Source organism: Acanthaster planci, linkage group LG10 (genome assembly GCF_054643075.1).
Source record: "Acanthaster planci isolate LZ-2023a linkage group LG10, COTS_SCS, whole genome shotgun sequence".
Taxonomy (NCBI): Eukaryota; Metazoa; Echinodermata; class Asteroidea; order Valvatida; family Acanthasteridae; genus Acanthaster; species Acanthaster planci.
The window spans coordinates 11,388,759-11,406,921 of record NC_141786.1 but is presented as its reverse complement, the minus strand read 5'-3'; the positions used below and the strand labels follow the sequence as shown (position 1 = coordinate 11,406,921).

Here is an 18,163-nt window from a genome sequence, read left to right as displayed (position 1 = left end):
AGAGGTAGCCTACTTAGAATTTCAGACTAGGTGCAGTAGGCCTAGCCCTTGGACCTAATCCATTCCCATTGACAGACAGGACCCTTGTGTCAAGTATTGTCTGTACTCATTTAAAACTCCTTTTGTGAATGGACGTGTGTACAAAAATGGCCCTACTTCGATGAAATTTTGTGAAAGTCTCAATTTTTCAGTTGGGGATTTGAGCAAAAAATCTAAACGTCCTGCACAATTTTTACACGTACGTGACGCATCCACTAGCCTCTGCCTCATGAAATGTGGTCTATTTTGGCCTCTTTTAAGATTTAAATGTACACCTGAATAAAACCAGCCCTTGTGTTGGTTTCTGAAAAGTTTGGTTTTGTTTGAAGTGCTGTAACAACATTACAATATTACCCAAAGTAGTCATATTTGTTTCTGAAAAGTTTGCTTTTGTTTGAAGTGCTGTAACAACATTACAATATTACCCAAAGTAGTCATATTTGGTATGAAAATAATGGGCATGATGTCAACTCTCGACGTACCTCACCATTTTGATTGGGCCAGTGCCACACCCGGGTATTTTTCTATGTTCTCTGTAGTCTCGAATGCAGTCTCGTGCAAACCACGGCGCACTTGCAAGCGTGACCCCGGACAAGAAACAGCAGTCAAACAGGGCCTGCTCGTGACACGGCAACTGACTGTTTGTGTATTTTGTGAGCTACTGAATTCCAAGATGAAAAATCTATTAAAAATTTGGATCTGCGTCACCTTGATGTACATGTACATCACGCGACTTGTCACTTGATGACGAATGCCATGTATATTGATGAAAGATATTAACCTCTGATAAATAAAATTTTCAAACATTTTGAAAATGTAGCAAAGGCTTAGCAAGTGCTTTCCTCGCCTAAGGGAGTCAGATCATCCCAACCAGGGGCCTTCCCAGAAGGAATTTGCTTCAGCAACATCCTTTCTGTGTAATACATGTAAGTGTGAAAAACAGCAAGTTTGAGTTTCATGATGGCAGGTGGTGAAGCTGTTGCCAAATATCCAAATACCCGAATATTCAATCGATTAACGAGTATTCAAACATTATTTTCGGGCTTTAAATATTTGAATGCACAATTCTCGAAAAGTAACAGGGAATTTCCTCGGTTTTACACGTAAATAAGAAAAATTGCATAATGGAGGCTTGTTTCAAGCAGATTCAAATGAAAAATGATTTAAAATGTAAATAATTTATTACACAATTTAAAAGGAAAAGAAATTCTTAATAGGGCAATGAGTATTGTTTGTTTCTTAATTAATATAGCTAAATCATGGCTGGAGATACTCCTGGATGTGAGAAGCTATTGTAGTGATCATAATGTACAATTGTGTGCATTATCGAGATTGATTTTGTATATGGTTTGTTCCTGCCCTAGCAGGTGGAAGGTCGCTGAAAAGTTTACTTCCAATATTGGCAAAGTAATTATTAAACACCTTGGTAATGTTTCACATTGTTTGTGTCCTTTCAGTAAGGAATTAATCATTTTCTGGGTTCCCTGAATATTACCAGCGACATTGTGAAACATGTTGTGAAGATAGTCTTTCTTAGCAACCTTGATCAGGGAATAAGGTTTATTTCTATATAGAGTATAAATAGATTTGTTGCTTTCGGTTGGGTTTCTGAAAAGGTTCCAATACAGATGGGTTTTGTGTCTTATAGAGTTGTAGATACATGAACAGTGTACATGCACATGTACATGTACTGGTGGCAACAGTTAACCGGGGGGATCTACTTTTGTCATAACAACATTTACTATCTTGCAAGGAAAGTTCTTATCCTGTTTATTGGATTTGTAGTAAAAACGAGTCATAATGTACATACTGTGTTTGTCATACGTTAATGCTGCACTCTATTAATACATGTATATTGACAACATGAGGTGCAGCATCTTCATTTGAGCCTAGGGTATGCACAAGTATCAAACACTGGTCAAGGTTCTTCACTACTGCCTCTTTTGATCAAAATTCAAAGCCGCAGTCGCAGGACCTGATTATGGCTACATATATGTGTACACTGTAACCCTGTCATGCGCCACCCCATACAATCCCATGTATTTACTAAATTGATACACCGATGGTGATGGGTGAACATACGAGAACTGTACATATATGTGTGTAAACCGAACTGTCATTTCAAGCAAATTACATCATGAAGCCCTGTGAGTTGTGTAATTCATTTTAGAAAAAGTGTAGATATCGCACAGCAAAATGTGATGCGATACAGTGGAAATCAAAGTTTGATTAGAGGCAGAAAGCTATTAGATTATAAACACAGAAAAATTGCAGCAAGACATGTTATATGTACAATATAGTTGAGCTGTATTATCTGGTTGTGATTTTTTTTTGCATAAAGAAAGTCACACGTACCTTTGTATCCTTGCAGTTCTGTACATGAATATCCTCTTATAGTTGAGACCAGGCTCCTACTTATATGCACTTCGACCCAGTCACTGTGATTGGTTTCAATGGAAATTAGTCAGATACTGCTGACCAGCAGGAACAAAAAGAAGGCCTCAGGTATCATGCTGGTTTGTTAGTCTGTTAGATGCTCATAGCCAATTGCACAAGAGCAGGTGATGCTGGGAGAAAAGTAGAAGCAGAGGTGGCTGTAGCCACGGTTGTTTAGACAGCTTGGGTTGTGAACTGGGTAGAACAAGAAAACATGACAAATTGTTATGGATGGATAAAAGAGGGATTGATAATGGTGTTTGATCAAAGTGACAGTTATTTGAAAAAAGTTGAATCGAACTGAGTGTAGCTTAGTACATGGGAAATATGTCCAAACTCAATCTGAACTCGCTGACTTTATTCACTCTCAAACCTTTACATGTGGCTCCTTATTTGCTTAGGCCTATACAGCCTTTATAGTATAAAATAACTGTGCACATGTAGCCGTGTGTGGTAAGTCTAGCCTTGCTGTTGTGACTGTGGTTACGACGGTATACGGTTGCGGTATAGTAGCGGTATAGTAGCGGTTCACTAGAAACCAAAAACAACAAATAACAATGAATAATAAATGAGAAATAGCGTGGTCCAAGATTTTAACTTAAAACGTCTGCTTGAACCCTCTATAAAATGTACATAATAACTGGTATCCCGGCGAATGATTAAAATAAGCCCAAGTTTATGCCCCCAAATCCTCCCAGATTTTCACCTTTAAACCCTTTAGAATGGCCCAAGTTTACTTCGTTTAACTCCTTAATGCTTATAATTTACATCTAATAACAATTTAGACCAAATACATACCGATTGTGTAGAGTCTGGGGCAATTATTAGCGTAAGTTTCTGGGGTTTTACGTTACTTGCGTTCGGAAATTACATGTCATGTGTGAACCTTGACCTAAACCCAAAAAATAGAATGAGGGCGCCCTACAATTTTATGAGACACAAAAGTTTCTCGGTCGGCAACTATGCAGACGTTATATTCCCAGCCCCAAATGAATCAGCTTAAAGGATGTTCATTTCCAAATTTGTATAACGTCCTGTCGCAGCCCAAGTGTTGTCGACTAGTTCTTGGCACTCTCCACAAGACACAGTTCGGTGATAGGTCGTTTCAGCTCGCTGGTACCGGTCTTGGCATCCACCTGTCGAACATTGCCCTCGTGATCTGGATAGGTGCGACTGATCCTTCCCAAAGGCCAACGCCCACGAGATAGATTCTCATCCGCTACCAGGACTAGATCTCCAACTTGAAGATTCTGCTCTCGTTGGGTCCACTTTTGACGAAGTTGCAGCATAGGTAGGTATTCGTGCACCCAGCGTCTCCAAAATTGATCTGCGAGATACTGAGCCTGACGCCAACGTCGACGACCATATGAATCCTCCTTCTGGAACATACCGGGAGGCAAACTGGGACTACTTCTCAACAGCAGCAAATGATTCGGTGTCAGAGGTTCGTCTTCACCTGGATCGAAGCTCAGTGGGGTGAGCGGTCTTGCATTAAGAATCGCTTCTACTTCTGCCATCAAGGTTACCAAAACTTCATCCGTCACAACTTGCTCTTTTAGCAGACATTTCAATATCTTGCGCACGGACCGTATCATTCTCTCCCATACGCCACCCATATGGCTTGCCGTTGGAGGGTTAAATTGCCACTTGATACCCTGTTGCAACAGAAAGTCGCCTATCTTTCGCTGATTTAGATCATCAAGACTCTCACGTAGTTCTCGTTCTCCCCCAATGAAGTTCGTCCCATTGTCACTCATGATGATCTTTGGCCTGCCTCTTCTTGCTATAAATCGGCGATAGGCGTTGATGAAACTGTCGGTATCGAGAGAATGGGCTACTTCGAGGTGAACTGCACGCATCGACAAACATGTGAAAATACTCCCGTACCGCTTAACATGACTTCGGCCCTGCTTAACTAAGATAGGACCAAAGTAGTCGACACCTACTGATGTAAACGGTGGATCATCTGGTGTTACTCTAGCTGCCGGTAAGTCAGCCATGAACTGCTTTCTTAATGGAGCATTTCTCCTCTTGCACTCGAAACAGTTGCCAATGATACGTCTAACAGTTGCATCACCTCTAACGACCCAGAACTTCTCCCTCAACGACGACCATGTCATTCCGACACCAGAGTGACCAACCTGTAAGTGATGGTGTATGATGATGAGATCTGTGACCTTGTGATTACTGGGAAGAATAATTGGATGTTTCATCTCCTCGTCGATTGGTGCATTTCGAAGGCGGCCACCTACTCGTAAGATGCCATCCATCAAGACAGGATTAAGCTTCTGAAATGAAGAAACTCGTCTTCTGGCCTTCCTTCCGTTGGACACACTGGTTTGGCTTTGTGAGAGAAGAGCTTCTATCTCTTCGGAAAATTCTTGTTGCTGCATGTACCGTATGATTTGTCTCTCTGCAGTCTTGCACTCTTCAAGAGTCAGAGTTCCCTGCTTCAGGACTTCATCCTTTCCTTTCCCCTTGCAGCGTAGGTGCAGGTTGTGGACAAACCCCAAAAGCCAAGCAACTCCTCTCTTCAGTCGATTCCATGACGAATACTTGGCCAAGAGATCATCAATCTTTGACTTTCCCTGACCTAAGGTTGTCTGTGTCACCACTCTCTTGACTTCGGGATCCCCTTCAAGACCATCGTTTACTGGCAAGATGTCAGGATCTGGTGCTGTGCCCAGCAGGACAACAGGAGGAATGGGCCAATTTTCCTCGCTCATCAGGAGAAACTGTGGCCCTTTTAGCCATCGGCCATCTGTAATCATCGTATCAGCACCACACCCCCTTGACCCTTCATCTGCCGGGTTGGATTCGGAATCTACATACCGCCACTGGGACTCCTTAGTTGCATCTTGGATCCTTGCAACCCGATTTGCCACAAAGGTACGGAAGCGTCTACTTTCATTCCGTATGTATTGCAGAACTGAAGTCGAGTCAGTCCAGAAAACGACATCGGTAATGGGCAATCTAAGCTCGTCTTGCACCATCTTGCTCAGCTGAACAGAGAGAACAGCCGCTGTCAACTCCAATCGTGGTATGGATGTGGACTTCTTGGGACACAGCCTTGCCTTCCCAACAATGAAAGAGCAGTTGATCTTTCCTGAATCATCAACTGTCCTCAAATAGGATGCAGCTGCATACCCACGTTCGGAGGCATCTGAAAAGAAGTGTAACTGACTGACTTCTACTTGGTCTACCCCTCTTGGCTTCAGACATCTGTCAATGGTAAGAGCCTCCAATTTCGGCAAATCGTCTAACCAGTGATGCTCCTCAACCCTTTCATCCCATCCTAGCCCCCCACTGCAGACATCCTGAAGCAATATCTTGGCTGTTAGGATAAATGGGGCTAGAAAACCCAAAGGATCAAACAGTGAGCTCACAGTCGACAAGATACCCCTTCTGGTAGTAGGCCTATCCTTCAGAGTGGTCATGAACTGAAAGGTGTCAGCCTCTGCATTCCAGTGTATGCCAAGAGTACGCCCATAGGGCAAGTGATCCAAATCCAGATCAAACACAGACGGTGCCCTTTCATCAGCTGGGATAGCTGTCAGAACCTCTCGGCTATTGCTGAGCCATTTCCTGAGTCTAAATCCACCCTTGTTCAGCAGATCGATGAGCTGACAGGCAAGATTAATGCCGGCTTCTGCGTTGCTCACCGACACCAGAAGGTCATCAACATAGAAGTTGTCATGTACTGCTCTGGTAGCAACCTCTCCATGAACAGCACCATAGTCCTTGGCTGTTTTCCTCAGGGCAAACCCTGCACAACTGGGAGACGACGTGGCTCCAAACAAGTGAACCCGCATCTGAAAGTCAGTGGGATCCTTTGACAAGTCATGATCTGGCCACCAAAGGAATCGTAAAGCATTGCAGTCTCTCGGAGGCACCCGCACTTGATGAAACATAGCCTCTATGTCAGCTACCAATGCAACAGTCTCCTGACGGAACCGTGTAAGCACACCAACTAGGCTGTTGGTGAAATCTGGGCCCTGCAGGAGATTATCGTTGAGTGATGTACCCTTGAATCTTGCAGTGCAGTCAAATACCATCCTCATTTTGCCAGGCTTCTGAGGATGAAACACCGGGTAATGAGGCAAATACCACCTTTTCCCCATCTCAGCATTTGGTACATCTTCTGTCACCGGCCTAGCATACCCTTTCTGGATGTAACCATTAATGGTCTCCTTGTATTGCTGACACAGCTCTCCATCCTTCTGCAGGCGCTTCTTGAGGGAGCCAAGTCTCGTCTCAGCAAGAGCCCTGTTGTCTGGCAACTTGACATTCTCGCCTCTTCATGGCAGACCTATCTCATAGTGGCCATCAACCAACTTTACTGAATCTTCCATAATAGCTCTTGCCTCGCTTGGTGTCCATGATAGACCCACCAAAGTCTACCTCCCAAAACCTCTGAACCTGCTGAAGCAGCCGATCATGGGCACGAGACGTCGTTATGACGTCTTAAAGACGTCTAATATTGACGTCTTATTAATGTCTTTTTTGAGTCGTATATGCAAAGCCAAAAGACGTCAGCACCCTGACAAGTAAACGACGTCAGTGGTCTGACTGGAAAAAGACGTCAGCGTTTTGGCGAGTAAAAGACGTCAACATTGCGACTAGTAAAAGACGTCAACGTAGCGACTAGTAAAAGACGTCAGTATTGCGACTAGTAGAAGACGTCAACATTATGACTAGTAAAAGACGTCAGCATTGTGACTAGTAAAAGACGTCAGCATCGTGACTAGTAAAAGACGTCAGCATTGTGACTAGTAAAAGACGTCAACATTGCGACTAGTAAAAGACGTTGACATTGCGACTAGTAAACGACGTCAACATTGAGACTAGTAAAAGACGTCAGCATATTGAGCAGTAAAAGACGTCGGCATTAAGACGTCTTTTATCCTTGAAATATCAAGGAAAAAAGACGTCTGCATTGGACGAGTCAAATTTTTTTTGTTTTTCAAACTTACTTACGATAAAAAGACGTTCACATGACTTAACACGCTGCCTGGCTGTAAAATAAATTTTGACAAGAGCGACTGATTACAACGAATTATGATTTTTTTATTTATCTAACATTCGTTCTTTACAAATAACCCGTTAGCACACTTTACTGAAAACGAAAGTCTACCCAAATATTATGTACCAATATTTCTGTTATATTCAATGGCTTTGGACGCACCATTGCAATTGCCCCAGCACAATCAACGTGAAAATGAAACTAGGTACATGTACACTTAGCCGCATAATGTACAATTTACCTGTGTAACATCAATTAACATATATTTGCATATTGTCTTTGGTGCCCAAAACCACTTTCGTAAAGGTGATATATATTTTGCCATTTTGCTCGTGTTTCTTACTAGTGCGAGTAAAAGGTAATGTTTTTGTGGAGAATTTTATTCTGAGTCACCTTGTGTGCCAAAAAGTAAGAATTGCTAAAATAAATATGGTTTCAACCTGCCATCCCGCCAACTGTGACCAAATTGGAAAGAAAAAGCGATGCACATAAGCAAGCTGCGTGCCATTATAGATCAGTCTTGCTGCAACTGTGATCCTAGCGCATCAATCAGGGGAGGAAATGTGTCTTAGCACATAAAAAGAAACCAAACGCGCCAATGTCATCATCGACGAAACGCGTAGGTACCCAACCTCAACCTAGTAAGAAACCTCTTTGAACATCGTCTCCGTTGCTTTTAGTCAGAAGGCAACGTCTTCATGAATCCACAGGTAAAAATTTGTTCATGTACAAAATGAGCCTCTGTACATTAGCATGACATTTGTAATCGCAATTGGCATAAAATTCTCTGTTAATGTACAGAAAAATTTGTAACAGTGCAGTTCAAAGGTTTAAAATTGTACGTTTACGGACAAGGCAAGAATGGGAAATATTAATCACACAAATACTACAATAAGCCAAAACCGAATATTTGGCAAAACAAAACATTTCCAACCAGGTAAGACTTAGTAAAATACGTTTTAGATGTACATGTAATGGCATTTATGAGAGGTAGAAAAACAGACATCAGTTGATGAAAAGTTGCATGCTTGAACATGTACTAATAGCAAAATTCAAATCGAGTTGGCTTAGAATTTTAAAATAAAATGGAAAAATGGAACACGTTTTTGAGAAAATTTTGTCTCACAAAGTGGTTTGTCAAAGCTTTTGGAAAACAGACCTTCCTTTGAACAGCCCCAACAACGATCTGGTCATTTGCAATGCCGAAAAATATTTTACCCATGCCCCTCCCCCCAAAAAAAACAATCAGACTTGCTAGTTTGTTACTTCGTAAAAATCTCCGAAAGTAAACAGCCAGGAAACAGGTTATATGATTCACTAGATTGGCTGCAGTCTACCTTCATAAACCTGACAAAATAAAGCCGAGGAAACAATGTACATATACACACATCTATTTTACTTGCAATATAAGACCCAATAAGACTCAATGCCTGTGTGCATGCCTGTTGAATTATGCAGAGCTCTTGCAAAGTCTCTGATAAGAGTACTTCAAGTACTTGGCAATCCGCTGTCTTACTTCAGACACCGTTGTATTGTGTGAAGCAACGACGCTTTCTGCAAATGTTACACAAGAAGAAAATGACAACTTATTTTCGGAGAAAACTGTAAGGACTTTGGTGGCAGCAAATAAACTGGTCCTTTACTGTAGATAAAAAAGAAATTTTTTTGCCACCAAGTGTCTCTAAAATCTTTCGTTGAGTGGCCAATATTGTGTATTGCATCACATACTGCCAATGAATGTATCCTAATAGCAACAACTAATTGTTACTGCGCAAAACAACTTTAGTACTGCTAAAATAATAACAAGGTCAATTGATTGATCTGTTAGTAGCTTTTCTAGCTGTGCTTGAACAATACATATATATTACTTTTTTTACCTTCGATTACTGCACATAATGCAGTTTTTCCAAATGCCATCTTACTCTTGTTCAGTCCCTTCATGTTGAACTCACTCTGAAGGGAAGGGGCCATCATCCTGCAAAACAATCAATAATACGAAACTCTGAAGACAATTAGTGGCAGCAAACCAGTCATTTTTCACTGTCTCTACCACAATGGGTATATGTGCACCTTGGCTTAGCCGTACTGTTGCCACAAGTGTCTCCAAAAGATAGAAACAGGACCATGTGTTTCAATGCACGAAGAAAGTTAGTAATAGATACATATATGGCACATGATAAATTAGTTTAAAAATCTTTCAAAACTTAAGGTGTATTGATTTTGTCTTTTTGACTTCATAGGGAATACCAAAAGTGACTGCAAATATGTATCAATTCGCATAAACTATGTCCTGTTGTTGAGCAATGGACCTGACACAGATTTGTCCTTTGGTCACAAACCCCTGACATAACCTGCACAACTTATTTTACCTTTTACAGAAAAGCAAATATAGACATACATGTACAGGTAGTTACATTTACTGACCTGTTCAACACATTCCGAACCATATCCCTCATGTCACTTCCACCAACTCGTCTACAGTAAGCAACCTAAAAGAGAAAAAGTTGAGAAAAAAACTAAGTAAATAGGACAATCACAATGCTGCTTAATTTTAAAGTCAAAGGCTAAATTGAATACAAAATAATGTGACAGAAGAACCATATGATATACTACATCCCTTTTGGATGATAACGTATATGTTTGCTAAAGCACAGTTGATGAGTAAATGTGGAGGGTAGGAAGCACATGCAGATAAACTGTGTTAATGACAAGCCAAGTCCTGTACATGGACATTTTGTTGCTCTCCTTTACGTGTAAACGTTGTTATCATGTAATTCTAGGATATATGATATAGAAAAATGCATTATACAGAATGAGGAAAAGTTATTGGAGCCACACTTGCTATGGATTAACATAATAAAAATATGATCACTATAAAAACTGTCATTCAGATTCATACCAAAGCAGAGCGGTAGGTGACATCCAGGAGTTTCTTCTCAAGATCCAGAAACTCCTCTTTTGTCTTGACAGGGTCCTGGGCGATTTTCTCTTCATCTCCTAACATACAACCTTCAGATTGGCGCAGTAGTTTACTTAGAAGTTCTTTCACCTCGACAAGCTGATGTAAAACCCTCCTTTGAAATCCTTTGAACAAGCAGGTGGAAACTATATGTAAACATCTACAACACTGTTCAATGTGCTCTTCGAGCTACTCCTGAACAGCTAATACGTGTCCATAATTGTTCTTAATTTTATTTTAAACTAACATAAGATATATTGGCGGACTTTGTATTCAGTAACATAATGAAATTAAACCTACTTGCGTCAGACATGGGAAAAGAAGCACTGCAAGACTCGGAGGACAAACTGCCACTGCCAGGTTTCGGTGATGACTTGTCATGGGCAGATTTTGAAGACACTGATTTGCCGCTGGCGGGTCTTGATGACACTGAAAAATTGCAGCTGCGAGACTTTCTCAATGATGTTAGCTTCCCGCTGCCACAAGGTGACGACAACTTGGCATTGTAAGACTTTGACGCCAGTGACATTTTGCTGCTTTTGGACTTGGGCGACGATGGCTTGCCACTGACAGACTTCAACGATGTTGGTTTGCGGCTAACAGGCTTTGACGATGAGAGCTTGCTGTTGCCAGAGTTTGGCGACGATGGCTTGCTGCTGCCAGATATTGGCAGCTTATCACCATGTTTAGAGGACAACCCGCCAAACAAGGTGATGGGAGTTGAAGTAGATGCAGGGGAGGAAGGAGATGAGATGGACATGAGTGAACCAACAGATGAGGTGGACGCAGGTGAGTTGGGAGGTGTAACTGATCTGGGCGATTCGCAAGATGAGATCGATCCCGTTGATCCTGTGCCCAAGGTGGAGTTGGGATGTGAAGTTGATCCAGGTGAGACAGTCAGTCTGTATTTCTTTGGTTCAGAGGACAAACTGAAGGGATCTGTAGACAAAAAAAACCTTATTGCAATTGTCTTCATTTCAAAGTTTGAGTTTTTGTAGTTTTACAGAACTCAAAAATATATTGATTCCATGCTTTGCAAACCATTCACCCACACATTTGCCTAGACAATATTGAAGTTTACTGCACATGTGTGTATGTACATTACAAACAAAATGTGTTGACGGAGTTATGGCACTATCAAATTGTACTAGATAACACTTCATCGTTCGTGACTTGTTACACTTTTGAGTACAGAACGATATGGTCTTGCCTAGTTGTGTCCAGTGAGGGACATAATCCATTGAAGTTTTCATGGGTTAATTTCTGGTAAAACTACGTCATCTCACGCAGAAAAATTATGATAGTTGATATCAATTTTTAATGATTGAGTGGAACAGTAAGTAGAAGCAAGACTAATTTATGCACAGGGACTGGTTTGGATTTAGATTGTTGAAATTAGTAGGGTTCTTGTGGAATATTAAAGTAGTGTAATAAATGTACAGAATTGTATGTATTTGGGTAACTTACCTTGAGGGGAGCCACCACTCACTTTAACCACGTTTTGCTCCTCATTTTCAGGAAACACATCTGCAAAGAAGATACTTTTGTGGATAATGAGCTTTAACTAAGGTCTTGTGATTTGAATGCATGTATCTGCACACACTACAGTGTGTGCAGTAATTTTTTTGTTGTGTGCCGCAACATATATTTTTGAGAAAGTTGAGTAATGCCCGCCATTTGTAGCCTACAGAATATGAGTTGTTTTTGTATTAATTATTACCGGTTTCAAAGTCTTCCCCAAATGTCTTCCTCTTTCTGGATCGTTTTTCTTCAGTTTCTTCTTCACTGTCCTCAGCTGTTGTTGTGTCATCATAACTGTCACATGTTTTGGGGTCATCTTAACAAGAACAGCAGAAACACATTTAGAATATCCGGGAGAATATAAATAAGGGTTCATGCAAATTTTACAATAAACATTCACACTTTGGTTTGTCACATAATTGCTACAAGCAAGAAACCTTTGTATGACAGCAGTGTAAAGTTTATTTACAATTTCCCGAAAAAAATCTTTATGATTTTGCAAACACCCCAGGAAGGTACATGTACATGTAGAGTTGAAAAATATTATCATTTTCGTCAAACATGTACATTCCGGTAATTACCTGTTATGCTTAACTGCAGGCACTTGCCAAACCCCAAATCTGTATTTTGTCAATAGCACAGAACTGATCATACTTGTACATTAAAGGATGCATAGGCCTACCTGCGGAAAGCTTAAGTTTAACCAGGGGAAACTGTCGCCAGTTGTCACGGGGCTCTTGTCGCGATTCATATGCCTTGATAGCATTCGGACCTGGCGGCCAAAACAACATGCGGTTTCTGATCCAGTTGGACGGGACCGTGCCTTCCTCCTCTCTCTTTTCCTCCCTCCAAACTGCTCTTGAATACATCCTGAAAAACATAAATCATCCCTACATGTATGGTAGTTGATGTATGCATGTATGGTAATTCAGATGAAAAAAATTGGACTGCTCCAAAACAAACACTGACATTACAGGGACACCCCCCCAAAAAAATTAAATGAAACTTTAAATGATCCATATTGTCGACTGAACGTCAAATTCACATTTCACAAAGCATGTCTTGTTTCCACCTTCATGAAAACAAGAAAAAAATTGGGACCTACAAGTACATCCCCATGTGTACGTTGTATGAGGTTCCCCAGGATCTTATGTGAGTGTTAGGCAAGAACACTTTTAAATAAAATATGTATTAACTTCAGTAAAATGAATCAAATTTATAGAAACATTCTTACAGTGCAACATGTTATCGTCTTTCTTGACCATGCAGCATTGGCATCAACACAAAACCATTATTGTATTCCAGACAAATGCCCTTGTGGTACAGTTCATCTTCATGAAGAATCTGTGTCCTACAATTCCCGATGTTATCGTTTGTAATGAATGCAATGTTAAACAGCATGGACTGACAAGGCCGGGTAAACAAATTTTGTAGATGTCGTTTTCTTGTGATATCACAAACCCAGTGTCCATCATTGCGTTTTTCTTTAACGAAAGCAAATTGTTCTGTTCTTAACAAAAAACAGCTGTCCTTTCTCTTGACAGAAATGTGTAGGTGGTTTCGATGAACTGCTTTATCTGCCCCAGCTTCTTCTGATTCCATCATTCGTTTTGTGGCCTGTGCAATAGGATTGTGTGCATTTCTCACTAGTTTTTTGACAATGTTCAATTTGCTCTCAAATGGAAATGCAGACAGTTCGTTAAGGGAGCACTGGAAATGATCAACATCCTCACACAAGTGGGTCAGACTGTGCACATTGTAGACGTTGAATGTAGGCCCATAGATGTGTTGGCAGTTTTCAACAAAGTAGTTTAGCAACTGTCGAGCATAGGGAAGATACTCATTTCGCTTATCATGATGAGTATCCAAACAGATAGAAATGGCAACTGTGAGAGTGAGAAAATGTACGTACAAATTGTCATCTACAATTCCGTTTAACACAAGAGGACCGGTATACAAAACAAATTGGCGGAATTCTGTGGCTGTCCATCGTTCTAAATCGTCCAGTGAGCGAGGTTGCCTTGCGAACTCCGAGGGTAGTTGTCCGTTGAGAAAAGACAACTTTTCTGATATTCTGTTCAGAAGCTGTTGGGACAGTTTGCATTTCCGGGGTCCCTTTTTCAAGTAAATCAAGATTCTTCGAACGACCCCAAGGCATACCAGGTGCATGTAATCCAGCACGAAGGACGTTACACATGGGAATCCTATCTCAATCAACGGTGATCGTTGAAGTTGGTGATCTGGTGAATAGGCCATTTCAAGGAACTGGTCATTAGTCCTTGAAGCAGTTTCTTCAACTGTGTCATAGGTGATTCTTCCACCAACATGGGCCCCTTTCACTGTACATCTTTCACAGGCATGGTATCCAGAATGCCCTTTCGTGCATTTCAAAAATGATCTCGCAGGGGCGTCACACATGAAAGCCTCGACATGTACCGCAAACTTTTTATCATCATAAGTGATGCCTTCATCAACAAGAGTTGAATATTCATGAATGAAATCTTGTAGGAAATGCTCGACAGGTTCTGGCTTGGTTTTGCCACGGAACAGCGCAACAACACCTGGATGAAAATTGCCAAATGATGCAAGTATGGGCCAAAATTGGTCTTTCGATGACTTGTACAATGGTATTCCATCAATGTTGATCTTTAGAGATATCAAGTTCCTTTCCTCAACAAAGTTCTCTTGCTTTACCAAAGTTTTAGTTATGTGTGTTTCCACTCCATAATAAGCATATTCTCCTCCGCATTTCTCCGCAACAACAACATTTCTTGGCGTTTTGAGAAGTGTGCGTGCATCTTTTGGAAGCCTGAGTCCTTCATGCCTTAAAATTACAAGCAGTCCATTTACACATGCACGAGTGAGATTATTTTCAGTTGCCCATTTTCGGAGTTTTTTCATCTAATGTGGGTGTGTCGTTTGTATCTATTTCGATATCAGACTCTCCTGACGAGTCATACATGTAATCTTCCAAATCTGAGTCTAAATCAGATTCTAGCGTTGTTGAAGAGTCACCACTTCTATTATCAGAACTGTTTGCCTGTACTGGCTGTGGTAAAGCATCGTTAAAATCTTCGTGTTCATCTCCACTGGGGTATTGGGATGCTGTAAAGATGGGCTGGTTGTCCTCATCACCACTACTGTTTGCAGCTAGAGTAAGGACTTCAGCCCGACATCTGCGCCAGGTCTTGTAATAAGCCATTGCCCGAGTAACCTATATTGAATTCACAGCAAACTCATTTTATGACTCTGATGAAATTATTTGACGTCGTAAAGCTCAATGATTAAGACAGTAGTCCCGTGATTCTTAATTAAAACCTTCTGGACGACTTCCAGGCGGACGTGGGTAAAAAAGTTTTTACGTACAGTGGTTGCGTACCCGAGGTTGCAATTCACAAACTGGCATTATGAAACAATGATGAAATAGTCAGACAGTGTGCTCCAGAAATGATCATTATTCCCAACTCCTTACTCTGAAATTCTTCCCTTTTTGAAAGACCATAGTGGGGCATTCATTTATTTTTTTTGGAAAGACCTTGCGTGGGGCTACATCAATACATGGGTCAATCCTCTCATTTCGAAAACGTGACAACAAAACTTTTGTGCCCTTGCGTAAAGCTGGCATGTCTGGAAGCAAATTCAGTTTTCTGATACATTCATTTAGTCTCACCATAGTATACAGTACTGGTCAGCCGACATGCTAAACACGATCATTGAACCTTACAGGCCCAGTGCACGCTTTTCATCGTGAATTGCTTTTTGTTAGCATAAGATGAATTTCAAACCCCCGTTTTGTCGTGTTTAAGTTCCTCCGATTGCACCCATAGGCCAATTCAGTTGCCACTCGAAAATGCAAACAGTAAACACCTTTGGGGGATTTTGATCAGGATATTACTCCCCATAATTGCGCTGATCCATTCCCTATAATGCGTTAAAATCGGAAGGAAGTAGACGTTTGAGATGAACACAACTTGAATGAGGCCTTCTTATTACGATAAGCACAAGGTATAGACTCTCCAGGTGTTAGGCAATTTTAAAATAGGCTACCCGTTTCAGAAATGGTCCCATGATGGTCTTTAATTAAAGCCTCTGTCCAATTTTCAATTTTAAATTGTCACGTGCAATTTGCTTCCTATTCATGTCCATCGCTGACACATCCGTAGACCTTTTCAAATTTTGCTCAGCGTATTTCGTAATAGCCTACGTGAGCTGGACGAAATACTATTCTGTACGTGCTGTTGGTACTTGCTAAGTCATTTTCTGGACAAGGTCTCCCGTGCTTTTTTCTTCCTTTTTTAACATCATGTTTTTGTGTCCTTTGGCAACGTTTAACAGTGCATCTGGATAGGGCAAAGACAGAAGAAGACCGAATTGAGGATGTCTGGTTACTTTGGCTTATATATACTCGTATGAAAGTCGTTTTAATCAAAGATGCAAACAGAAAAGAATATTTGTTGATTTTCTGCAGCCATATGCATCAAATCAGTATAGCCATTACACCGAGACTTAATGACAAACACCAACTGGTGGCCAGCCCAATATACCCTGAATGTATAACCTCAAGGGGTACATAACTTTGTAACCTCTTGCCCCTAGCTGCCCCAACTCCAATCTACATGTAGTCCATGGGTCACATTCCACTGGCTGACCAACTCATTATGCGGCAAATTTCCACTATTTGGATTAATATACTATTCCCACGGCACTTGACCGTGCCCTCCTTCAGCTTGTCTCTGTGCAGGAACTGGCCATAATGGAAATATTAGCCTCAAAACGAAACTTTCAATCACTATATTATTTAATCTAGCACTGCAATTTACTCAAACATACCGAACTGGTATACACCGTCAATCGTTCTGAGAATCACGAATTTGCCCTATGTGTTCTTGAACTTCCCGGAACTTTGCAGCGAAACCCACATAACCCTTGCAGTGCGAAGGTTCATGAGTAAAAGTACTTTCCATGAATTAAGAGCGTATTTCAGAGACAAAATATCATGTCCGATATATGCAAAAGCTATTTAAAATATTACATTCAATATTAAAATCCCTAAACAAAACAGTCATGTCAGTCTATAATAGTAATAATATTTCATTAATTAATTTCACTCAATTATCAGTACATTTATAACTTGAGAGAAGAGAATGATAAAATTGTATTAATTCAGCCACTTATCAACTGAGATAAAGCTGCCCTGATGGGACAAAGACAGAAGGCCATATAGGATGTCTGATTAAAAATAATTATGGCAAAATAATGAAAGTAACCAGGCACAATTAAGGGCCCTCCCTGCTGTCTTTGGCATGTTGCAGTTTTGGGGGGGTGTTTTCTGTAGCAATTTCCCTCTGGAGGGGCTATATGCCACGAACGTTAAATTTCACCAACACATTTTTAAACGCTTTGTGTACAGCATTGAAGTCATTCTTGAGAACTCACTAGGGGAAGATTAAATTTTTTTGTAAGTCCAATGTGGGTCCTAGGGAGCGGCTACGCGGATACAGGGTATACGAAGTGCATGGGCCTTGTGCGTCATGCAACGCAGAGTGAGAGAAGAATTTTCAAACTGAGTCCATTGTGGGTCCCAGGGAGCGGCTACGCGGATACCAAGAGGGCCTTACGCGTCCTGCATGTAACACAGAGTGAATGGAGATGGCGGAAGAATTTTTCAAAATGTGGGTCCTAGTACTACGTACGCTTGCATGTGGATGGAAGCGTGACACCGTATCCGCAGTATCCGCAGCTACGAGGTGCATGGGCAAGGTGAGTGGCAGGGTATTCTGCAAATATGCCTCTTTGAGGCAATGGCAAGGATCTTTATATACAGATATAAAAATGTCAGCAGACCAGTTGAGACACGTCCAAAAATAACAAAATCATTAAACATGTCCGAAATCTACGGTCTAAATTAAATGAAGTATGGAAACAAAACAAAAAAGTCAACAAAAAAGGGAAGGGCCGAATTAAGAGAGCAAAAGGGCCATACCATTACCAAGTAACAAAATAAAAGAATTCTAAGAGTAAACGTAAAAAGCGAAGAAAAAAATTAAAATGATAGATGGCAAGCCAATAAGCACAACTTGCAATGATGCCTTTTAGCTCTGCTAAGTGGAGCGTTATTATTCCTCTTCAAGTTTACGATTTTGGAGGGGATTGTCCACTAACGATCCCGTCCAAATCGTAAAAGA

General features: G+C 40.9%; 2 protein-coding genes and 1 pseudogene across 3 annotated transcripts in view; all 3 read right to left on the bottom strand.

Annotated features, from left to right (window-relative positions):
- The window catches only part of LOC147797757 (uncharacterized), a 103,073-nt gene extending 99,480 nt beyond the window's left edge, over positions 1-3,593 (bottom strand). For both annotated transcript variants that reach the window (XR_015426679.1, XM_087142179.1), the window contains exons 1-2: positions 3,274-3,593; positions 2,395-2,670 (exon numbers count right to left, since the gene is read on the bottom strand). The gene's annotated coding sequence lies outside the window, so the exon portion shown is untranslated. The remainder of the gene's footprint in view (positions 1-2,394; positions 2,671-3,273) is intronic.
- On the bottom strand, positions 3,534-6,530 carry LOC147797756 (uncharacterized). Its single transcript, XM_087142486.1, has one exon. It carries the CDS (start codon positions 6,528-6,530, stop codon positions 3,534-3,536), a length of 2,997 nt encoding a protein of 998 aa, XP_086998612.1.
- Positions 6,531-12,247: 5,717 nt separating this feature from the next.
- On the bottom strand, positions 12,248-15,469 carry LOC147797755 (uncharacterized; annotated as a pseudogene).
- Between the last annotated feature and the right edge of the window lie 2,694 nt (positions 15,470-18,163).

What these genes read in the sequence shown, in the direction of transcription:
- LOC147797756 (XM_087142486.1), bottom strand. Translation starts at nt 6,530, where the DNA reads ATGGTATTTGACTGCACTGCAAGATTCAAGGGTACATCACTCAACGAT.